The sequence below is a fragment of the Leptonotus elevatus genome, chromosome 21 (genome assembly GCF_054856555.1).
Source record: "Leptonotus elevatus isolate MCC_2025b chromosome 21, RoL_Lele_1.0, whole genome shotgun sequence".
Classification (NCBI taxonomy): domain Eukaryota; kingdom Metazoa; phylum Chordata; class Actinopteri; order Syngnathiformes; family Syngnathidae; genus Leptonotus; species Leptonotus elevatus.
Genome location: NC_141259.1, coordinates 6,592,626 through 6,617,475, shown reverse-complemented (window position 1 = coordinate 6,617,475; position 24,850 = coordinate 6,592,626). Strand labels below are relative to the sequence as shown.

General features: G+C 37.6%; 1 protein-coding gene across 8 annotated transcripts in view; it reads right to left on the bottom strand.

The window, feature by feature from the left end:
* Nucleotides 1–24,850, bottom strand: part of col11a1a (collagen, type XI, alpha 1a) — a 62,885-nt gene that overhangs the window by 13,985 nt on the left and 24,050 nt on the right. For 2 of the 8 annotated variants that reach the window (XM_086065665.1, XM_086065666.1), the window contains 34 exons: nucleotides 23,702–23,797; nucleotides 21,583–21,864; nucleotides 19,604–19,669; nucleotides 19,409–19,450; nucleotides 19,216–19,278; nucleotides 18,043–18,117; nucleotides 17,834–17,917; nucleotides 16,934–16,990; nucleotides 16,029–16,082; nucleotides 15,896–15,949; nucleotides 15,362–15,415; nucleotides 15,222–15,275; nucleotides 14,600–14,653; nucleotides 14,409–14,453; nucleotides 14,195–14,248; nucleotides 14,052–14,096; nucleotides 13,173–13,226; nucleotides 12,763–12,807; nucleotides 12,427–12,480; nucleotides 11,952–11,996; nucleotides 10,565–10,618; nucleotides 10,393–10,437; nucleotides 8,932–8,985; nucleotides 8,745–8,852; nucleotides 8,454–8,507; nucleotides 6,730–6,783; nucleotides 6,562–6,606; nucleotides 6,407–6,460; nucleotides 6,228–6,272; nucleotides 4,865–4,918; nucleotides 4,457–4,510; nucleotides 2,572–2,625; nucleotides 1,719–1,826; nucleotides 274–363 (listed from right to left, as the gene is read on the bottom strand). In XM_086065665.1, the coding sequence (XP_085921791.1) occupies nucleotides 274–363; nucleotides 1,719–1,826; nucleotides 2,572–2,625; nucleotides 4,457–4,510; nucleotides 4,865–4,918; nucleotides 6,228–6,272; nucleotides 6,407–6,460; nucleotides 6,562–6,606; nucleotides 6,730–6,783; nucleotides 8,454–8,507; nucleotides 8,745–8,852; nucleotides 8,932–8,985; nucleotides 10,393–10,437; nucleotides 10,565–10,618; nucleotides 11,952–11,996; nucleotides 12,427–12,480; nucleotides 12,763–12,807; nucleotides 13,173–13,226; nucleotides 14,052–14,096; nucleotides 14,195–14,248; nucleotides 14,409–14,453; nucleotides 14,600–14,653; nucleotides 15,222–15,275; nucleotides 15,362–15,415; nucleotides 15,896–15,949; nucleotides 16,029–16,082; nucleotides 16,934–16,990; nucleotides 17,834–17,917; nucleotides 18,043–18,117; nucleotides 19,216–19,278; nucleotides 19,409–19,450; nucleotides 19,604–19,669; nucleotides 21,583–21,864; nucleotides 23,702–23,797 (2,250 nt within the window). Of the gene's footprint in view, nucleotides 1–273; nucleotides 364–1,718; nucleotides 1,827–2,571; nucleotides 2,626–4,456; nucleotides 4,511–4,864; nucleotides 4,919–6,227; nucleotides 6,273–6,406; nucleotides 6,461–6,561; nucleotides 6,607–6,729; nucleotides 6,784–8,453; nucleotides 8,508–8,744; nucleotides 8,853–8,931; nucleotides 8,986–10,392; nucleotides 10,438–10,564; nucleotides 10,619–11,951; nucleotides 11,997–12,426; nucleotides 12,481–12,762; nucleotides 12,808–13,172; nucleotides 13,227–14,051; nucleotides 14,097–14,194; nucleotides 14,249–14,408; nucleotides 14,454–14,599; nucleotides 14,654–15,221; nucleotides 15,276–15,361; nucleotides 15,416–15,895; nucleotides 15,950–16,028; nucleotides 16,083–16,933; nucleotides 16,991–17,833; nucleotides 17,918–18,042; nucleotides 18,118–19,215; nucleotides 19,279–19,408; nucleotides 19,451–19,603; nucleotides 19,670–21,582; nucleotides 21,865–23,701; nucleotides 23,798–24,015; nucleotides 24,202–24,850 lie in introns of all 8 variants that reach the window. The other 6 variants (XM_086065669.1, XM_086065670.1, XM_086065667.1 and 3 more) reach the window with 4 other exon arrangements.

Genomic DNA, 24,850 nt, shown 5'->3' with positions numbered 1-24,850 from the left:
AGAAAATAATTAAACACATTCAGAAGGATCCCGAGCCAAAAATTGTATGCTTCTTAAAACATGGACCATGATGCATTGCAGCAGATGACTTCATTTGTTCCAGGTCACGTTGTATTTTCTCTACACATGATTAAATGTGAGAGTTGCTGTGTCCAAATAAGCGAATAGCTAGAGATAGGTGCTGGTTCATTTGTTATGGACTAAAGCTCTGTCACCTGCTCCTATTGCAAACACAGTAGTGGTCAATGCGTTCATGTGGCGTGACGCTCTTACCGTGGCGCCAGGTAGACCTCTTTCGCCTGGAAAACCTCTGAGGCCGGGGGGACCGTCTTTACCGGAAGTACCCTGGGGTCCGGGGTCTCCCTGGACACAAAATCGAAGAAAAAAAAGTTCACACATTGATTCATTCAAACCCAAAAACGTATAATTATGTTTTTTGAACACTTTGAACACTACCCAAAACGTTTTTTAAGCTAGAGCATACAGAAAGCTTTCGTACATGAAGAGGTCGCTTAAAGCAATGGTATTTATTACAAAAAACAGCCAGCGGGTGGCAGCAGAGTATAAGAGATTTGCCAGGGCCATGTTGCAACAAGCTCTTTTCTCCAGTGTTTTCAACAAAACAGACACAGATACAAATGAACTTTTTTTTGCTGATGGAAGAAGAGACTCCAATCTTTCTTTTGGTAGGTTCCGTGTTTTTATAGCAATAGAACAGAATATTCTGTGGGCCTTGCAAAATCAGTGAAAATCCAGTAAAACAGCCGGGAGTGAAGGGGCTTATCTATTATTAAGGGGTGGCTCAGTGGTAGAGTGGTCGTCTCCCTACCCACATATTAAGGGTTCAATCCCATGCCGTTGTGGTCATGTCGAAGTATCCCTGAGCGAGATACTGAACCATTAGTTAATCCTGATGCTGCGTCATCAGTGGGTGAATAAGTAATCGAATGCAAAGCGCTTTAAGGGCCTTGTAAGGTGGGAAAAGCGCTATATAAATGAAGTGCCATTTACCATTAAAAATACCACTTCAGTAACTATATGTAATATGACATCCAACGAATGCTTCAATCAAATCTATTTTTTTAAGTAGCAAAGTTTCTTTGCTCGCTTTGTTCTTCTCATTGCGCACGTTGCAAACAGGGAGGCACAGCCGCAGGAGAGCCTGTGGGGCTTATAAAAGGATTTTAGACTCTGCTGCTTGGACCTCAGCAAAGTGTCCCCGGCATACTAAAACAGAGGCCTGAGTGAAAACAAAGGAGGGAAATAGGTCTGGGAGTAGTAAAGTGTTTAGAGTTAGCTGACAGACTTGATTAGATTGTCTGTTTTAGAAAAAGATGGGGTTGCAAATGAAAGCGCAAGACTGAAGACGGGAGAGATGCAATGGAGGTTAAGTGTTACAGAAAGTCAGGGGAGTTGTTTCGACAAAACGTCTTCTGACTGTCTCGAAAGGGCTCTCAAATATTGGCCAAGGGGAGAATTTAGCCAAAGCATTTCAAATAATATGTATTGTATAATGCATATTGTATGTTCAATGGCCAATTACAACATACTGTCTGTCATGAGTGAACTGGTGACTAATTAAATGTCTGCTGAGATTTTTAACTGTTAAAGAAGTTTACATAGAAGCTTCTATGGAAATTTCAATAGCAATATAACACAGCTTTTATCAAAACCTAATTTACTGCATTATCAATACACTGTATGTGGTCTTGACTTACCTTTGCTCCTTCTTTGCCAGCAGCTCCTGGGAGACCTTGCTCTCCGGGTGGACCAGGAGGTCCCGGGTGGCCTCTCTCACCAACAGGACCAGTCTCTCCAGTGGGTCCCTAAAAGGTTTTCCCAAGGTTGAATAAAAAGCCCCAAAACTGCATGTAGATCAGACTATAGGTATGTCAAAAAGAGTGCGTTAATTTTGAGTTAATTTAAAGTTCCTTTAACGTCACCATTTTTTTTAACGCACGATTAATGACCGCCCCTTATTTGGAAAGCCTGTACTGGGGGAATTCCAGTTGCAATGCAGCAGACATGTCCACGTCAAAATTTAGCAGTAATAAATTGAATAATAATGCATATATTTGTGGAGACAGGGATCAAGTTGTATTTTACAATTAAAAAAAATGTGCAGACTTTCACAAGATACTTCATGTTAAAGATTAGATAGCTCTTAATATGAAAAGAAAAATGCACTGAGCTGTCACCAATGTCTTACAAATGCAATTATGCCATCTAGTGGCAGAAAAAGGACCTAAACACAAATCGATATCACTCGGGGTTTTTTGTGTTTTTTTACAGTACAGTACATCTTTTTAATCTTAATGAAATTTTAGTAATTATTATGAAATTACTGTATCAATGACTAAAAGATGCAACCATATTTGTATTAGTTTAACAAATGTTTCCACTTTTATGTTAACAAGAGTATGAAAACTAAACGACTGAATAAAATATTCTATTTTTTATTTAAAACAGACATATAATTTGCAAATAATCGCGAGTTAACTATTGAAGTAATGTGATTAATTACGATAAAAAAATGTAATCCTTACACCCCTAAAATATACTTTTTTTTACCTGGGGCCCAACAACACCGCCTGGGCCTGGTGGGCCAGTTTTTCCTTGAAAACCCTGGAAGAAAATACAGACACTTTAATTAAAAACAAACAACAACAACAAAAAACCTTAAAAACATAAATGCATTTGTAACGTGCATGCATATTGCTACAATTACTAACATAAAGCTTCAAACATAACATATCATATTGCTGCATTTCCTAAGCAACGTCACCACGCCACCTAGATAGAGCATCTCACTCTTTTCAAGTACCTTTCTAACTTTACTTAATCTCAGGAGGACGTCTGATGCTTGTGTCAAGAACAGTTTGAATGTCATCATGAAGGAATACACTGACACATGCACACGCACACACGTGTGTAAACACGCACAGGGTTCTCTGGGGATTGGGGTGGAAGCTACTGAACAATTAGTTGAGGGGAAAAAAGCTGCTGAATTAATTCACAGTTGTGCTTGATTGGTTTATGCAGCGCAGCATTCCCTTTGGATATGCTTTAACATTCTTTACCCTTCATAGGACAAACTAACTTTTGTGATTTCCCCCATTTAAAAAAAAAAAAGGCTGTGGTTGCAAAATCCATTTCTATAATGTTTGTCCTCAAGAAATTCAAGGTCATCCAGGCCTTGATTTCCTCCAAACTGGACAAAAGTGGCCTTAATCAGAAGCGCCCTTTTTGTCTTGTGGGGCATAATCTGAGCAGCACGGAAGAGGATTAGGGCCAGTGAAGAGAGAGGAAGAAAAAGGGTTGGCAGAATTCTGACTTTAATCTCAGAATTCTGATTTTAAAGTGAGAATTCTGACTTTATTCTCTGAATTCTGGTTTTAAAGTGAGAATTCTAATTTTAATCTCAGAATTCTCGCTTTATCACTTTAATCTCAGAATTCTCACTTTAATCTCAGAATTTTCACTTTAAAGTGAGAATCCTAATTTTATTCTCAGAATTCTGACGTTAATCTCAGAATTCTCGCTTTATCACTTTATTCTCAGAATTCTGACTTTGTGATGTAGAAAGGAAATACTTTCTTTTCTTAAAATGGAACTCAGGGGCACTGAATACAATGAAAACAGAAGGGGCCCCAAAATAGAACCCTGTGGAACACCATATGAGAGAGGAACTCAGAGGAACCAACTTTTTCTTTGCGCACCACACAGAGAACCAGATCGCAAACATTCAAGAAGAGATCCAGAGTGAAAGAGGGACACAAAAAATATCGGGATGGGGACGGTACCTTGCTCAAGTGCATCTTGGCAGACTAGCATCTCTCTGATACATATTATCTGACTCAGGACTCAAACAAGTAACCCTAGAGCTCCAAATCCAATATTACTATAATTTAGTGAAAACAGATCCGGTTTGAATGTGACAAACACTACAAAATCTTTATACGCACTTCCTGCGAAGCAACTTGTGCTGATGGGTCTCGGTCCCCATCAGCATCTTTATTGCTGTAATCAATCCACATGTCGGACGCCTGCAGAGTGCGCTCTTCAGCTATAAATCGAGGACCATAAACATTCTAATGAAGAGTATATCGTCGTTGCGATAGCAGAAACGGAAGGTATCATATGAGGTGATGATGTGCAAGCTTTTAGAAGAACTTACAGCCCGCTGAGCGTTGTCCAACTGCTGATGGATTTCAAGTATGGAATAAAAGCGGCGAGAGGAACGTAGCAAATGAATGCAACGGCGTCCAACTTTGCTTTTTTTTTTAATTGTTGGATTAATCTCATGTCGGTGGGAATATAGCCTCTTGTGTAAAGATGAATTGTCATCTCTTGTCATACCACGAACTTCATCGTGGAAATATGACACAAACTACTCCATAGTGTGTGTCTTATAACACACAGTGTGTAATACTGAATATATTATGGAAGTACTTACTGTCTCACCACGCTGGCCTGGATGTCCGGGCAGCCCATCCTTTCCAGGTGGTCCCTTATTTGGAGGAAACAAACACTCTTATTCATGATGTACACACTGGTCATCATCAGTTAAAAACAATTCAATTCAAATCACTTTAGCTGCAGCATTTTATAAATGCTTTGCAAGCACACCATATGGTGCAACAAAAGAAGAAATATCGGTCTAGACAATAACATTACAACTAATGACCCACATGACTATTACAGGGCTGAAAGAATTAATGGGAATGTTCTTTCCTAATTATCATTTTACAGAATTATACGTACTTGGAGGTGCCACTGTGGTGAGTGAACTTCTCAAATCATCTTGAATTTTATTGACTTCAAGTACATTGTTTTACATTTAAAGTGTGTATAAACTACTTACAGGGGGCCCCTTTGGTCCAGAAAAGCCCACAGGCCCCTGAGGTCCTTGAGGTCCCTATAAGGAATATATCAACTGTCAGACCAATGACAAAGGTGTAGAAATAATCCAGAATAAAATGGAACATTACAATGACCAACAAGAGAGGCTTTATTAAACAGTTCGGTCTGTTTAGTTTTAATAGTGTCATAAAAAAATTTGCAAAATTATAGTAATCAAAACAAATTAAAGAAGACAGATGGAGAGAGAGAGACCAACATGAGGACTTAGAGGTCAAACATTGAACAGGGTTATAGTCCAAAGGTATTAAATGTAATATTAAAAATAGGGCCCAACCAATTAATCAGCCGCCGATTATAATCAGCCGATGATTATAATCTGCCAATTTATTGCCCTTCAAACATGGGCCAAAGTGAAAGTACTCTGAATGCACCATTTTGTTTGCGTAGCATTAGCAACTAGCAAGTGTGTAGCGTTTGTTCTTCTGTTGTTCCCCAAGCGTCCTTTAAGCTTAGTTTAATGACACCCCAGTTGGAGTTAACTGTAAACTAAATACACGACGCTAAGAATTACATCCAATGTAGATATAAATACAAAACATTCTTCGTTTTAAAAACATCGCTAGCCTAGCGCTAATGCTAAAAGTGAAGGGAGGATCCCATTCAAATCAACTTCGGGAGTGTTTTTCCTTCAAATAATGAATATTCACACACAAACGCTGTGGGAAGACATACCCACAGGTGAGATAACACTACGCAAAGGCACAAATTCTTCCCAATGTGTGAAAAACGAGTTATTTTAATCAAATTCAATCGCAACTTTCTTCTCTACTCACTTTAAGTGTGTACGCCATGGATGCATTAAATTAATTTTATGCATTAAGTATCGGCAGATTAATTATTTTTGTCTGCCAAAAATCAGTATCGGCATCGGCCTCAAAAAATGCATATCGGTTTTTAACCTTCAGATAAAAATACTTTTGAAATCTATTTTTTATTACAAGCAAGAAACTTAATCCAAGTGATGCTCGGCCAACACACTCCATTAGACTTCATTTTATCGACACATAAAGTGTATCAAGGCTTGCTGGATTCTTTAATTAACTTTTTTTTTTAATTCTGTGTTTTCTTTACACAGCAAAAGTGACAAAATAAAAGTTGTTTATCAAGCACTATAGCCATCTCGGTCAACGGAATAAGGTAATTAAAAAAAAGGTGTAACAGCAGCATTTTTGCAGGTATTTCCCTACATGCCCAAACATTGTTTTTAATAAGGAGTAGTTGTCTAATCATGTATAGAAATCAAAAACTAAAGACGAGTACTGCCAAACTGTTAGATCAAACTCATGCATCATGCATGGACTTACTCTCTCACCAGGCGGGCCTGGAGGACCGTCATTGCCCGATGTGCCCTATAACACACAACAACAACAACAACAACAAATGATCAGTCTATATTCTTAAAGCCATTTCCATTGATCCAATATTATTTGGATCAATCCTTACTGAGTTTCTTGTATGTTATGACCAATACTGATTCTTATACCTTGGGCCCTGGCTTTCCTGTTGGGCCTCTTGCTCCTCGAGCCCCACGAGGACCCTACAAAAAAGTTGAAAGTTAATCGTGAGATAACCTAAGTACTATTTCAAAAATAAAAAGAATTAATGCAACCAGGAAATGATGGGTTTATTGCTACATACCGTTGGACCTCTTTGTCCTCTTGGACCAGGTTTGCCTGCAACACCCTATTAGAGAGCCAACAATAAAAAAACAAGTTATACAATACTCATCTGTCACTACCTAACATTGCTCAGACCTATAAAATAAAGATCAATGTTATTTGTAGTTATATGTAGTGCGTTTCTTACCCTGGCACCTTTCTCTCCGTTGGCGCCTGGGAATCCTGGGAAACCACTGGAGCCCTGTCAAAAATAGGAGGGAAATGATATGACGCAAAGAGCACTCGTCCTGTATTCATCACAACGCTTTGCTGTTTAGGTTTCACACAGATAACACGTTGTATGACAAGGATGAAAACAAAGGTCATTTTCATAATTATAGTTTTAGTTAATTTAACTGTAAGATATAATTACATTATATATATATATATATATATATATATATATATATATATATATTTTTTTTTTTTTTTTTAAAGCATTTTCTTATTTATTTTATTGTTTTTTGTTCAATATAATTGGCCTTGGTCCCTTTTAATACACATTTTATTCTTTATTCTAAAATTTCAGCTAGAAGTTATCTATATTTTCTATTATTAGCGTGCTGCCACAAATCGCAATCTTCTGTATCAATTTAGTGAACTTAAAGTTGCAATATGGAACTTTTTTTTCCCCATAAGTATCTTTAGAGTAGCCTTTTGATTTGGCCATTTATGACTGAAATGTCTTCTAAATAGTAGATTAACACCTTAGCTGTTCACAATGGGTACTCCTGGAAGCCTCTGGCCAATAGTCTTTAGGTTCGAATTTCCCGTGACATCATGTGCGCAGTGTGTGTGTGTGAGAAGAAGGGTAGGTGCAGTTTCATTTTTCGTCAGCAGGTGGCAGTCACGATTCAAAATTGAATATTCTACGCTCAAGCTTTACGTGAAAATATTGTTAGCCTAATAGCATAAGTGAAGTCATTTTTTAGCTTAGTGTCATCATTAAAAAATCAATAAATTAATAAAAATGTTTTTGTGTTTGGTTTGGGTTTTTGTCTTCTTGTTTTCTTTTGGTTCCATTGCCTAATATGTAGTATGTATCTTTCAACTATTTATTGTGAGTAAAAATGTTTTAAAATTGTATTTTATTTCCTTTGTCGTAAATGTATATAAATATTTTCAACTAAAACAAATGAATTATTTCCATAGAATATATTTAATGCATCGCTTCTTCTTTTTTCATACTGGCAATGCATTGTGGTCTATATCCACCTAACCGCATTAATGTGTTTTTAAGTACATTCATAACAATGCCAGACCTGAAGGTGGCAGCGGTTCCCCAAATCCTATCCAATCAGAGTACGCTTTCATCTGGTGACGTCATTTCCACAAATTATTTGGTCGGACAATGAGTTGCATGCCATACCGCTAGGTGGCGGTAATGAGCCAAATACAGCTCGACTCTTGACGTCACTTCCACCATACGTCACACAAGCACAGACTGTTCGCGCTCACAAGACTTATAATAATAATAATACTTGTAAACAGTCAATACGAGTGAAAACATTCACCCCAAAACATTCAAAAACAATTTGGGACATTACACTATTAGGCTAACAAAAGGAGGAACACATATGAACATATGAAGAACACATGCGTAAATAAACAGGTCATGAGTCAAAAACAAATTATTATATTATTAACATAATTGTATGTTACACCAAATTTCATGAGCAGGGAATTAAATACCATCTTACCATAGTGTGACGCACACATCAGATTGCATTGGAAACGTAAAAAAATGCTGACTCATACAATCCTTGATCATTTCACATTATTTCCTAGATTTATTAAACACCATACCTCCACATATTCTATTCAATATGCGGAATTTAGATTCTAAAATGAATCATTCAAACAATAACGTACCTTAGGTCCTTGTCTTCCTGGATATCCTGGCAATCCTGGTACTCCCAGTTTACCCTGAGAAATATTAAATCATTAAAGGTTAAGTCAACTCCCCCAAAATTCGTAACAATAATATGTTATATATGACCTCACTAGTCTAAACATGACATTCTGATTAATATCACATTTGTGGAATACGAGTTATGACGCAAAATCCAGCAGTATTTATCAGTATCAGAAGGCGGCCATTTTGTCACTTGTTGTCGGGTGAAATGACATCACAGTCGCTCAGAACGGTGTCGACTATATTACCTTTTCTCCAGCAGGACCTAAGGGACCTGACTCTCCATTGGGGCCTGATCTTCCCTTGGGACCCTCTGGGCCATCCTCTCCACGGGGCCCCAACATGCCAAGCTCACCCTGATGTCATATTAGGAAAAAAACAATCAAGATGCTGACCTAGCGTGACTTGTACACAGAAGAATGAACTCTTCCTCACCCGGTCTCCTTTGATTCCCATGTCACCTTTGAACCCTGGGAAACCATCTTCGCCCTATAACAAAACAAGGACAACCTACAGCATGTTTCTAGAATTGTTCATTGCGTCTTTGCAAGAAACCGGTCAGTTCACACTTTACTCATTTGCTCCCAAAAACGTGCAAAAACGTTCTATTTTAAATATTGCCATGGTCCCAAAAACATATTTATATGATTTACTTTTTTTTATGCTAGAGCATACAGAAGGCTTTGATGCAGCTTCTGAAATGAAGAGAACGCTTGAAGCAATGGTAGTTATTACAATACCGTTATTGTAATAACTACCAGCAGGTGGCAGCAGAGTATAAGAGATCAAGCAGGGCCATGTTGCAAAAAGGCTTTTTTGCCCAGTGTTTTAAACAGATTTGTGAATAATGATGAAACTTGGCTATATTCTAATGCCAATTGCTAAAAAATAAAAATAATAAAAACCGGAAACCAATACAAATGTGTTTTTTTCCCGATAAAAAAAGAGACGAATGTTTTTATAGCAATAGAACGCAATATTCTGTGGGCCTTGTAAAATCAATCAAAATCCAGTAAAACAACCGGGAGCAAAGGGGGTTGCTTCAGTGAAAATGGCTGGGAGTGAATGAGTAAAGTGTTTAATTCTACAATATCCAAAACTCAGTCCATGTCTGTTTGGCAAGTTTTGTGTCACCTGTCTTTTATCATTCCATTTAATAGATATTTTAGCACTGCTTTCTTACATCACACTCATACACACACATGAAGTTAAATGCATCCGTTATTCATGACAAAACCTTTATCCCCAAGGCTCAGGAGTTTAATTCACACACTTAAATGATTCACGAACTAACACACACACACATACCTGTCACTATGGTAACAACAGCATCACACAGTCAGATGGCGTATTTTACCCAATATAACTCGTATCGATCTCAAGTGACCATCTCTGATACTTCAAAGACGGATTCGTTGAAAGTGACACGCGCACTTCAAACAGCTGGAGATGAAGCGAATTGTTCTTTGAAAGCGAGACGCCTTGAGCACGACAGCCTCACATTCGCGCAGCCTTTGTCTCCGCCGGAGGAGGCCATCGTCTGACCTCTGCCAGGCAATAGCTCAAAGGATTCAGACGGACGTGAGGAGGGCAAAGACAGGCCCGAGTTGCAGACGCTGTAGCTTGAATATGTTAACAGGCGCCTCCTCAAACTTTGTTTCCTTGGTCTAAACCTCATCAGAAACATGAGAAAAGTGTTGTTGTTGACCATGTGGCCAATTGGGCCTTTTGCATGACTTTTTTTTTTTAACTCATTCACTGCCAGTCCAGTTCAAATGGATCTTTGACGTGTATAGCCGTCAATGGCACTGAAGATACATAAAGTGATCCCATTATTATCTGAGCAATGCAAAGCTACTACACTATTTTATTACAATCATAAATTCTCCTTCTTACCTTTTCTCCCTTTGAACCTTTCAAGCCCCGCACACCATCAGCACCCTGTTGAACAGGAAACACTTTCATTATCTCAACAAATGAAGTTGTGCAGACTTGGCTTGACTCTTACAATAATACCAATACACCATTATTACTGGACGATTCAATTAGACTAACCCCTGACCCTTACCTTGACACCACGAGGCCCAGGATAGCCGATTGGACCCTGAGGACCCACTGGTCCCTGAAAGAAGAATTAACATGCGTTTACATGAACAAGAACTAAGCAAAGTTTGTATAGGAAATTATCTAATTTCATTGAACCGAAAAGTATTATTCATTAATTCCAAATATCTTTATTCGGCTAACTACAATTAAATGCTCTTCCATAAAATGGCATAAATAACAATAAACCTGTGTTTCAACCTGGAGCCATAATACAAAATAATAACTTGGTGTTCAAATAAAGAGACCAGATTTTACACTCAATTTGTGTGTAAACTGAGACGAGATATTATTTCAGTATTTATACTTTTTGTGGCTTCTTGTTTGATTGTCTGCCATGACGTTTCAAATGTAAAAATCTTAATTTGACAGTGCTTGTGTATCAGTTTTTGTCTGAAGATGATCATAATATTGATGCTTATTTGTTTAAAAAAAATAATGAAAACAAATGTATTGCTGGTCTCAGCCCAAAACCTCGTAAGTCAAATTTGGCAATTTTCATATTCATCATATCATCAATCATATATATTTTTTCAAAAATCTCTACTTTTGGTCAGTCCACACGTGTGGGTGTCATCGTTTTTAGAGGCTCCTGAAAAATGAAGATTTTGGAGGTACAAGGTTTTGTATGTATTGATCCAGAGGTAAAGAAATGAAACCCTACTACCTGGCATTATGTTCACAAATATGAATGTTTCTTCAAATGACAACTTATTGACATAAAGCCCACGTATTGACTTATGTAACTTAATTCTCCGTGGCTGATTATCTTTCTTACATATCATTAACTCATTCACTGCCATTGATGGCTATAGACGTCAAAAAATGTGAACTATTTCTATTAGTTAAACTTTTTTTTCCCACTTTTGTTAACAAGAGTATGAAAACCTAGAAGAATATTATTGTAATTTTAGAACAGATATATAATTTGTGATTAATCGTGAGTTAACTATTGAAGTCATGCGATTAATTACAATTACAAATTTTAATCGCCTGACGCCCATCATTGTTAGTAATTTAATTGCCTGATGCCCCCTAATTTTTAATAATCTTTAAAAAATATATAAAAAAATAAAATAAAATAAAATATTATTTTTCAAAAATGTCGAGGTTTTCACACTCTTGTTAACAAAAGTGGAAAAAAAGTTAAACTAATAGAAATAGTTCAAATGATTTTTTGAAGTTTATAGCCATTAATGGCAGTGAATGAATTAATAAAATGCAAAATAATCATTCAGGGTGGACAAATGAAACAATGCTTATCTGCACATTTATATCTAACATACCATTAAAAACATTTTTATTGCATCATAATCATGGCTTTTTTTTTTATGTTGGCAAAAAGCACCTACTTGGGCTCCTTTTTCTCCAGCTGGACCCTCCTTGCCAGGATGACCCTGCAAAAACATAAACAAATATAACACAGCTTGTACTCAAAGTTAAAATAATGGAATGATTTGGGGAGATGATAAGTGGTCTGTGAGGGTAAATACAGAAAAAAAGACTGGAAATTGCAACATTACAGCTTTTTTTTTTTCCTGTGTAATTTGCCTGTGAGCATTTTACTCTTCATCAATTTCAAACAGCTCCACTCAAAGAACTGACAATTGATTTTGGGGGGGAAACATAGGCCAATGTAAGTGTTATGGATGCACAGCATAACACCAATATGAAGCAAGGGATTTTTTTTCAAATGATATGAAGTAGATAGATAGTCAGTCAGTCAATTGAAAGATGTCCTACACAGAATGAAACATACACTGCACAATTTAAAAAACGTATTATTGGTACTCTGGATGCATGAAAACAGGTAATAAGAGCACGTACCGGGGGTCCATCCGCACCAGGTAGTCCGGGCAACCCTGACCTGCCCTGGGGACCCTGCAGATGAGAAAAACACATAACAAGGATTTAGGATTCAAATAAAGTATGAAATCGGATTATACAGGTGCATAAATGTAATTTATTGTGATTTTTGTCTCTTCAACTTCCAGATAATATTTCAGATTTACACCGTTCAAATTTCAATTTGCTTCAAAAATTCACAGTGGTAGAAGACACTTTTTAAAATAAATATACAATTTTTTTTCCAATTTGCTCCATAATCACATGCATTCAAATCTTAGCATTCAGCTTTTCAGCATTTGTCTAGTTATCCCATACTTTTTCACCAGGAGGTCCAATAGGGCCTTGGGGACCGGGAAGACCCTATGAAAAAAAAGCACATACGTAGAAATGAGACTTGGTTTCCATGACAACACACACACACAAAATCATCTGTGGAGTATGTCGGCAGTGTAAAGTTGAGCTGGTGAAAGAATGTTAAGCTTGTGTGTGTGAGGGCGATCAAAGGACACATTAGCGTTTGATTGAACATTTGTGCATGTGTATGTATAATAATGCTTTTTTTATGGCACCTTGTAGGAATTACTTTAAGGATGCTATCAAATGAATCAACTACAAAAATACCCCTAAAATATTGGGCTCACTTGAAACATAATGGAAGCTTTTACACACGCCTCCTCTTTGTTTTGACATAAGATCGCAAGACAGGCTGTGATTGATGACTTTACCTGAGTGCCTGAAATTCCCTGCTGGCCCGGCGGTCCTGGTTCTCCTTGTGGTCCCTAAACAAAATGAGGAATAGCGGTCAAAGCAAACACAACATAATGCCTGCTTTCATTTCAAAAGTGACACTTGGATTGCGCATATCAATATCACCGAGCAAGGAGGTGTTGTGCTTTAAATAGCAGCAAAATGGGCCGGAACTTAGCAACAGTAAAGCATAAAACATAAACATAAAAATGCAATGAAAATGTCTTGATTAGTGTCTCTTAAACATATTAACTTATTCACTGCCATTGCCGGCTATAGACGTCAAAAATTCATTTGAACTATTTCTATTAGTTTAACATTTTTTTCCCACTTTTGCTAACAAAAGTATGAAAACCTAGACAAAAAATATTGTAAATTTAGAACAGATATAAAATTTTTGATTAATTGTTAGTCAACAAGTAAAGTCATATGACGGGCCTAATTTAAAAAAAATAAAAATAATAAGGGGCGTTTAATCGTAATTAATTGCATGATAATTTTATATCTGTTATAAATGTACAATAAAAAAATCTAGGTTTTCATAAAAAAATGAAATGAAATGAAAAAAATGTTAAACTGATAGAAATAGTTCACATTAATTTTTTACGTCTATAGTCGTCAATAGCTGTGAATGAGTTCATGGTGCTCAGGTCAATTTTTCTCCCCGTAGCTCTTTATTTATAGCAAATGCCATAACAAATATGATATAACATCATGATCCCATGATAGAATGTAAGCAAATGACATTTCTCCTCTGTAGGTCCTTTCAGGCGTAGGGATGACCTCTGACCTCACAGCTGTGAATCCCAAAGGAATGTTAACAGTCCAATGTAGACAGTGCAAAGTTATCTTCTTACCATGTTTCCTTTTGGACCTGAAGGCCCATCAACCCCAGCAACACCCTGTGGGGGACAATTAAGGAAACAATGAGGAAAAATACAAATGAGCAATATCAGGAAGTGGTAAAATATAGTATAGTGAGGAAGCTGAGGGTACATACAGGTGAGCCAGGAGGTCCGGGAGAACCGCGAGGTCCAAGAAGACCTCTTGGACCCTAAAATGAGAAGAATTCAATTATTATTGATCTTAAAAAATATAAATATATATGATGTTTTTTTGCGCCATAAGAAAGGCATGTGTCCCTGGTGGACACTTTTGGTAAAGCATTTGAATGATATTTGAGATGCTCAGAATAGATTAAAAGAAAAACATACACTCTCGCCAGCCAACCCTCTGGGTCCGATCTCTCCATCCTCGCCCTGTGGGAAGAAATAGATACCTTAGTAAAACATTTTAAAAAAGACTGAAGAAGTTTGATGCAACTCAAAATATTAGTGGATGACTTCAGTTAGTGTTTTTATTTATTTCTTCTTTCTTTCCTGTATTTATAATAGGAAGTACTTACTCTCTGTCCGTCTTCTCCAGGAGAACCTGGGGGTCCGAGTGGTCCTGGCTCACCCTAATAAAAAGAGGAAATAAATTTATTATGACCTTCAACCTAACATACCCTTATCTTATCTTATTTTATAAAAAGGGAAGTGTCTGGGCAAGTTCAAAATCTTTTCCAACCAATATGTACCAATATGTCGATATGAACAATATCCTCCAAAATATGTGTATGACTTTATATGTATTGCATAATTTAAGTAATCTAGTAAAGTCATCCAGAATCTAAAATTATTTAAAGGATGACTGGTTGGGAAACTGAATTGCTTACTTAGTTAATGTATGGGAATTTATTCATTATTTTCTTTCTCATGCAGTTTGTCAGTCAGCGCACTGTAATTTCAGAATTTTTAACACTAATTAAGATAATACGCAGATGATGACAACCTCATCTATTGCAGCGTACCACCAGTCACAAAATGATTTTGTGTTTCAATTATTAAATTATTATATTGTTTATTTTGGCTTCATAATGCAGTCTGAATAGACAAATCCTTCAAATACATCTGAGTGTAAAAAGGTAAAAAAATATATAATTTTTGTACAAATTATTCAACAAAATGAAATTGAACTGCACTTACCCTGTGTCCTTTTTCCCCAGGCAGTCCGGGTAGTCCATCAAAGCCTCGGTCGCCCTGAAAGAAAATAATTAATCAATTAAGAGCACACACTTTTTTTTTGTTGTAGCGATACTAATTTCTCGTGATAGCGATAATGATACCTTGCTGCCTGGCTCTCCGGGCATCCCACGTGAACCGTCAGCTCCGGCACGACCCTGGAAACAAGAAAAGAGACCTTGAGCATGTTTCAAAGTTTTAAAATCAATCCTGTCATAAAAACACAAAAATAATTGTGTCAAAGCCGAGACAGGATACATTCAAAGTATTTTTTTTTATGATATTCAAAATCAACTAATATCTCCCATTTTATCCATTCATTAAGATTAGTGTATTGATTTGCCTTTGACTTTATTAGTAACCAATGAAGTCAAGGCGCTTGACACAAATTGGGCACGCACGTCCTCTATTCGCTTTCTGACTCACTTTGACATTTTCAGACAGATTAAACAGGCCGGCAATTGATCCGATGATTGGAAGCCGTGCGGGCCTTTAAGCACTTATCAAGCGATTGTTTGTTGGGTTGTAAATAATCCTCTCAGCGTTTGAGCAGCAGGTACAAACAACTCCACACACAACAAACACAGAGATGATTCCAACATGAGTGAGAGTGGACTGGGGTCAATGAGTTCACTCACCCTTTTGCCGGCTTTTCCGGTTTGTCCTGAGGGCCCTTGGACGCCACGGGGCCCCTGGTAGAAACATAAGAAAACTCAGTAGTGACCTAGAGTGGCTTTTACTGACTTCTCTTTTGAAACACATGCTCCTCACCTGAGGACCGTGATCTCCGGATTCACCTTTCAGTCCAGTTGACCCAGGTAGACCCTTGACAGGAGATACGACAAATCAAACAAGTTGTCTCTAAAATCACCACGCTTGCACTTTTGTCCAACTATGGCAAGGTTTGTGCAAATGTAACCACTAGGGGGAAGTGTTTAGCTACAATAAATCCCTATGTAAGGATTTACACCTGCGCTACGTAGCAGACTATTAGCAATCTTGTCCTGTAAATGTAAATACTAATTTGAAACTATTTAGCATCATTAATAGCCTATATGTGTACTTGCTACTTACATGGTTGTTCTAAACAGCTCCAAAATGGTCAGAAGTGACCAAATAAGGAACACATAACAATGCTTTGTATGCTAAATACCCAAAGCTGAAACCACACACACAATACAGAAAGTTGTTTTTTTTAAATTACAGTTGGTCAGAAGCCAGTGAAAGGCACATTTCACAGAGCCTCCCGTCGATATGCTTTTTGCAGCAGATAATGAGCGGATCGTGTATCAACAAGCCCAAAAGAGAGGAGGCGGAAGGCGAGCGGTAGAGCAAAGTGCATTTCCTAGGCAGCTGGTACCACCCGAGATAGTAACAAGCAGGCGGTATGCACCAAAATGCCCCAAAGAGCTGATGCGACATTTCCATACAATTCTGGTTTGAAATGTGACACAATGCAAACACAATAATTTCTTAATTTAAGTATAATGGGAAAAAGTAACATACAAACGACTTTATTTAACATGTCAACAAGTAGTAAAGTAAAATATGTTTCCATAAGGATCTCATTTCATTTCATTGAAGATGCTTTCATTGAATGTACGTTTTATGGAAGGTGAAAGGGATGATAAATGTAAAAATAAAGAAAAAGTAATCAAGATGAATATGTTACTCACCACTGGTCCTGATCTTCCTGTCAAACCCATTGGCCCGGGTGATCCCCTCATAGCCAACTGCAAGGTAAATAAGATGATGACTCATATACTGTATCGATATAGAAATTATAAATTTCTTCAAAACATATTACCTATCATATTTTAATAAAAAAAAAAAAAAGTTAACACAACTTTTTCAAAATGTTTACTTATCAATTTCATTATACTGATACGGAAGTTTAATCTCATCATCATCATCATCAGGGATGTTGGATACGACTTTTTTTCAGATCAATACCAGCACGAGTACTCAACTCTTTAGTACCGATACCACTATTACTATTGATACATAAAATTTCCCCTTCCTAGGATCGACAGATAATTTTAAAGAAACACCTATATATCTCAATGTAGCATTTTTTCTTAAAATTGCATGAAAATAATGGCAATTTTCTATTATTCTAATTTCTAGTTCCAGATCAAATTGAAAGCCTGAAATAAGGCTGGGTATCGGCCCGAAACCGATACCTTGTATCGATACTCACCCAACCCTAATCAACGTCATCAAATTAAACAAAATATGAATCATGTAAAAGTTCTGTGATATTTTGCTGTTTTCCTCAAGATGGAATATACTGTGCCATAAAATATTCAATAATATACTAAAAACAGCTAGATTTGGGTCCATATTTCTGTTTGTTTAAAAAAAAAATCTATTTGTTCTTCAAATGTAAAAGTTTTTTAAACTTCAAGGCCAACCCTGAATCCACAGAGACAGAGATATTTTCTACACCTGTCAGTTTTGTCCTTTGGGTATTTTTAACAGTCTCTCCTGTCTGCCCACCTGTTCAAAGTGGCCTTTTTAGGTTGTTGCTATTCAGTTCGCTCAGCATATTTCGTTTTACTCTCGTAAGCACTTACTCTGGCCTGGGAAAGGATGGCCTGAGCCTGGGCTTCTTGGGCCGACACCACTGGACCCTTCTCACCATCGCCACCGAAGCGGAACTGTTACACACAAATATACGCACACAGACTATGAAAAGGTTCCTCAGTGCGTTAATAATTGGCCCTCATTATTCGCGGGGACAAAAATAACTCTGGTTTAAGTGTTTGATATTCGTCAAACTTACTGGCAGCATCAGCATGGTACCGGGGGGCCCTGCGAGGCCATCAGCACCGGGCAAACCAGCACGACCGGGAGGACCCTGAAGTGGATCAGATGTAAAGAATAATCAGGAACTCACTGTTAAATAGTTGAATTGTGGTGCTATGAAATATTTCGCTAATCGCTAGCTGTAGCTGTAGCTATAGCTAGCTGTGGTGTGATGTAGCTAGCTGTAGCTATAGCTGGAAATAGCTATTATGTCTTTTCAGATTCACGCCCAATTTTAAGTTTTCTCTGTCGAATTAATCATCGACTCATATTTGACTCTACTTGTACAGGTAGAAGTAAATGCTGGAGGCTGATGTTGCTTGTTAGTGGATTCTCCTGCTCCTCCTGTACACAACTAGCTAGCCCTGTCCATCTCCAAGCATCCGTCCAAAACAAACATCCAATATAAGATGGTGTGTCGAGTGTTACCAAGCTGAGCTCAGCAGCCAAATAATTCGATATTTATAACTCAAAACCAGAGCACAAAATGGCCCCTTTAACACAATGCCAAGTATCTAAACTGTATTGATGTAAATAGCTGTCTATTTGATATAGTATGTAGCAAACAAAGACTTTTCACAGTAGAACAATTTTATTTGACGTGACACAGCAGTTTTAACCTCCAGGTCGCCTAACCGATTAAGTGATTAGTATGCACACACACCGAAATCCTGCGCGAGATGTAATTAACTTCAGCAGCTGCTGAGATCATAATTAACTTAAAACAACATGCAAGTAAGAAATACATTTGACACTGCAGTCTTTAGAGTTAAAGTATTGGCGTCCACTTCACGTCACGGGGGAATAGTACAGTTTTAGTGGACATGATGTGGACATGTACACCATACAAGAGTAGTTCCTGCTCTACTAAAGTCCAAAAATGTTAACTTTCTTGACAAGAGGAGTTCTGATTTTTATTAGCATTTTTTGAGTAATCAATATGAGATAAATCATAAACAATATATTTTTATATCCATAATTAACATTGTTGTGAATATAGGTCTAATTATCATTCTAATGTAATGTATGCAAAGTAAAATATCTTAAGTTGACTAATTTAATGACCAATGTGGTTCCTTTAGCGGTCAAGAGAGGCGGCAAAAGTCACAACCCTAAAAAAAAATATATATATATATTTTTTTATACTCACTCTGTCACCAGGATCTCCAGCAGCACCAGGGGGTCCATGTAGGCCAGAGGGACCAGGAAGACCCTTTTTTTCAAAAACAACATTAAGTCAGCAGACAAAAAGCTTAATGTGACAATCAATTCAGGTGATAATGATGTTAAAAAAAAAAAAAAAATACATCCAGTATTTTGTCTTTTCAGTCGTGTATACTCACAGATGGGCCAGAGGGTCCTGGTGGTCCTTCAATCAGCATGCCCTTGAAAAAAACAAACATTGTTTCACACCACAATGATTGGCAGTCGAAAAAACCAGTCCAATTCTTAGTACGAGTTTTACACAACAGCAGACAGTAAAATCTCTCCAGAAAGAAATGACTTGAATCCCTGTGCACCAAATTTGGGGGTCTTACAGGTTCAATCACAGCCGGTTCGCCCTTCTCTCCCTTTTGGCCAAAGGCTCCTCCAGCTCCAGCAACCTGTGATAACAGACACATTTTGCACGGTCCATCATGACTGTATGAGTGTCATATACTGTATAAGCCAGACGGAGTTTTTAAGAATAACACAATGGCGTAAAATGACTAAACAGGCAAATGTTAGTTATCTGGAGCAAGAGTGGACCCCCGACTGAGTGTGCTTGAAGTGGAGCAACGCAGTCGCCGCATTGGCACCGTGCAGGATGGCTAATGGTGATCAACTAGAGCAATAAATGACGTGAACAAGTTATTGCTGTCATGCAAACCCCAAAGAGAGAAAAATAAGAAGAAATGCATTCATATTCTTATTTGTGTGAAGTATAATTTGGATTCCATTGGTGGTGGTGTTTTTGGATGTTTTGGAAGTAGAGAAGTGGTGGGACGATGGCAGAGATGAAAAGATGTTTTCAGTGTGTAGAAGTTGTAAGAGCTTACCCCCAGATAAGCAAAATTAGCTGTAGTAAGACTGTAGTAAGAAGACCTGATTATACAATTTGACTCAACTACACCTACGTGGCAACGAAAAACTGAGATCTGTTTTGGATTCCGCACTCAAAAACCAGTTAAAAACAAAATGCAGCTGTCAGATCTAACTCAACAAAAATTGTGTTCCCCAGTGTAATTGATCGTCACTGTAGGTGTCACATACATTTTTTTTGACGTTGACTTTTATGAATGTCCCTGTCTTTTTTCTGCTGTGTTTCTTAGCAGTGCAACAAAATGCAGCTCAGAAATCATGACTGGCGACTGTCATTCAGTCACTGATGATTGGCAGTGCTCCGCTAATTCTGGCAATTGGCTATGGTAAATTATGGCTTCTTTTTTTTTTGCTAACAATTTTCTGAATTTTTTGGCAATTTTGTGAACATTTTATGGTTACTATTTGACCTGCCTTTTCTTAAATGAATTTTCTGACATTGTTGGCAATTTTATGAATATTTTATGGTAATTATCGGGATTTCTTCTTTTGTTTTTGAACATTTTATAGTTACTTTTTGAATGTTTTCTTTTCTGCCTTTTAAAAAAATAAATTTTGGGGACTTTTTGGGCAATTCTAAAAGGCACGATTTTATGGTAATTTTCAGATTTTTTTGTATTTTATCTAAAAAGATACATATCTGACTTTTTGGTAATTCCAAAAGACATGATTTTATGGTTATTCTCAGATTTTTAACATTTTATCTAAAACAAATATATATATCGACACCTTCTTAAAATAATCACCAAAGTTATATTTACAGATTTTTCAGGAAACACCAAAAAATTAACCATTTGCACCATTAAGGCAAAAAAGAATAATTGCAAAAACATTACTTAGGCAATTATTTTAACTAGGGTGACGATATGTAAAACAAATATAAATTAGTTTCTACTAATTTTCTATAGGGAGCCACAGCAGAAGGACTAATGAGCCACAGGTTGCAGACCACTGAATTCGAGGTTGGTGACCCGCTTAATGTGGAATTAATGGTCTCGGATTGTTATGTATTGGCAGAGAGTTTGTCGCAGTCTGCCTGGACAGTTAAGAGTCGAAACAGATCTTGATGACAGATTTCTCATCTATCACCATCATCTTGGAGGTGGGACTGGTTTGTTATGTGGGTTGGCAAACATGGCGTGGCGGTTAGGTGTGAAGAGATGTCAAAACAAACCAGATCAGATTTGTAAATTGTAATGTAATGATTTCGGGGTCAGAATCTATGAAGTGAAGCATTCCGTTATGACAAACCCAAACAAGTCCCGCAATCAAATCACCAGCAAACCATCAGCGGGACCGACTGCACACGCAACATGCTCGCGATTCATGACTCATGCCAACTACAAAAGATGATCACTAGAAGACAGAATTAGCCTTACACACGTGCACACATGCACACACCCCTCAGTCCTCAAGTCAGGGTGCGAATACTTACGGCGCTCTCAGAAACGTCCGTTTCAGCAGCCACCCCAAGCCCCACTTCCTCGTCATAGGCGGCAGAAGGTTTCGAGGGGGCGGGACCATACTCATCATATGCCCCATAATCATACAACCTGTTGTCAACCTCTCCCAAGTCATACTCCTTTAGGTCATCATATTCCTTCAAGTCATACGCTTCCACACCAGTGTCCACGTTTTCTGCTGTTTTGGGGACAACGGCGGGCTCCGGAGCAACGTGAGGGGCTTCAGTGACATAATCACCGACAACATCCTCAGCCTTGGGTTGTTACAAAAGGCAAGAAGAAAGGAAGCAATGGCCAATAGAATGTTAGTTGAGCAAATTGAGTACTTTTTAGAAGTTATCAAAGCATGTATGCATATTGGTATAATTAACAATGGTAACACCTTATGTAGTTTAAAAAAAATAGCAATTGTGGCATTGTCAACCTTTAGATGTCAAATGTCAAATCATTATGTAATACAAAAGGTGTTATCATTATAGCTTCAAATACAGTCAAAAGTGTGTTAATACATACATACGTGACAGACTTAAATGAGAAGTCAACCCATACATTGTCCTTATAATAATATGTTCTATGCGGCCCTATACTCTAAATATGGTATTCTGATTAATATTGTGTTTGCGGAATATGAGTTAAGTAGCAAAATCATAGAGATCTCAAATGACCGAGCCAGTTAATACTTCCAGAATTGTCTTTCAAAAAAGGTGTACTAGAGAAACAAAGGATTTTTTTAATTATAATAATTAATGCTCCTAAATTCTAAAAAGTATTCCTATATCATCCCATTTTTAAAATTGTAAGTATTATGAGTATATTTGTTTTAATCCTAGTTTCAAGAAAGATTTCCTTTCAAATACCAAATAAGAGAGGTGGTCCAAAAAGTACATACAGTACATATGCATAGTACACAAAGAAAAACGATATCTATACATTTTGGGGCACTTCCGGGTCACTTCCTGTTCAATTTCGGGCACTTCCTGTTGATTTTGGGTCACTTCTTGTTCAATTTGGGTCATTTCCTGTTAATTTCGGGACAATTCCAAGTCACTTCCTGTTCAATTTGTGTTATTTCCTGTTGATTTTGGGGCACTTTTGGGTCACTTCCTGTTCAATTTAGGTCATTTCCTGTTGATGTTGGGGCACTTCTGGGGCACTCCCTGTTGTTTTCAGCAAATAGCAAAATGACCGCCCCATAAGATGGATAAAAATGGGTGGAATTTGCTACTTAACTCATATTCCACAAAGACAATATTAATCAGAATACCGTGTTTAGACTAGTGAGGCTGCATAGAACATATTATTGTATAGAAAATGTTTCTGTTGAATTCACGTTTAATACTATTTCAGCCTTTTTTTTTGTTTGTTATCATAGCCTAGAATTTACTGATACTAAAACAAACAAAGGCTGGAATAAATGTTGGACTGTCATTTTGCAAGTGCAAAACAGTCAGGATTGTAGCCAAATTCACAAATTTGGATGTCAACCACAATTGACACAATCATTTCTTTCATTCCATTTTGGTGAGCAACAAAAAGGATATGATGACACAGGTTGAGCTGGCACTAATCCATGTAGCCAAATGATAGATTTGAAAGTTCCTGTGTAATCACATCCTCATCATCAAACGCAAAGCAAGTTGATAGCTGGCTGTGGGGAAGCTTTGGTTTTTCTTGATCGTAGTTCTGAACAGAACACACAAAAAACAAGCTTCTCCTATGATGGGAAATGGAGCATATGTTGTTCAGTAATAATATGCCGTACCTTATATTTGTGTGGCCAATGAAAGCCAATAAGTCAGACTTAAAACAAAATCATTCCCATTGGACTTTTATCAACCAGGTTGATTTAAGCAAATATAAATACACTTGGCAAAGGGGATCCAAACAGACAGCTAGTTTGAATAAAGATTTTAACTAACCAAAGAGAAGTTGGTTAGAATCTTTAGACACAACCCAAAAGACGCACCAATTTCACTGAAATAGTTGTGTCTTTACATACCAGATACCTTCTTGGGCAAAATCCTCCTGGACACAACTTCCCTTAAACTATGTTTTAAACGTAAATGAAACGAGAATGAAGACGAAAGTTACCTCGCTGGGTCCATGTGTGGCAAAGGGGGACTGAGTCTGAGAATCATCTACAGTTCCGTAGTCAATGCCTGTATTGTAATCTTCTACATTGTTTAGCTGAGGCATGTTGAAAAAAGGAAAGAAGAATAAAGCAAGGGTTAACACAAAGGTTTGAACCTGGGGGGGGGGTTATTTACTCTAGGGGTCCTCCCAAGCTGACTACGGACTCTGCTACTGCTACACGGAAGCGGTTAGGGAGCTCGCAGGCTACCATCACAGATTTTCTCTTCAAAATCTTGATGGGTTTTGTTTCTTTTCGCATCTTGATCGTTTACCCTAAAACTGCCTCGGGGTCGTGCCGGCGCTGTGGCTTGGTAGCCAGGCATCTGTCGCTTCTTCTTAGCGGCAAACTTTTTAGCCGGGGATTTTTTGGCAGCCAAGAACTTTAAGGGCTTGGCCTTAGTTTTACTGAGGGACTTTCGGGTCCTCTTCTTTTTCATGGAGACACTACGTTTGGTTCTCTGGAAGAGGGGGCGGCGACAAAACAAACAGCAAGACAAACATTCAAGAGTGGAAACGATTTCAAGGCACAATCGGTGAACGGTGTCCAAATATTGCAGCACCACAAAAATAACTTCATTGAAATGATGCTGTACACCAATCACAGACTGTGCCTTTCATGAAACACAGAAGTCGGGACAATTGTATGATTTGGGGACAGATGCACATTTAAATATTTGCTTTTCAGCAGCCCAGTTTTTAAACACAAGACATGCTCGGATGCAAAGATGGGATTCAGTCTGGGAATGCTCAAGCCTCATAAAAGAGACAAAAGATGCACTACGTTTACATGCACATGAACACAAGTCCAGCTCAACCAGCTCAAAATCACAGCCACGATAACTGGTCAAAAACACTCGATTCGTGATGAATTTGATTATTTGTGGAGAATAACAACCTTCTTCTGGAATTTTGCATACCAGACATGCACTTTATTACGTACACCGGCACAAGCAAATGAAATCCAATAAAAGTGCTCATGTTCGTTAAGAATGTTCAAGTTTTGATTGACACTGTAACTAATGTATTAATTCAGCTATGTTTATACTGTATAATTGTGAAGGATTTGATATTTTCCCTTTCTCACGTAGTAATTAGGGATAGGCGAGT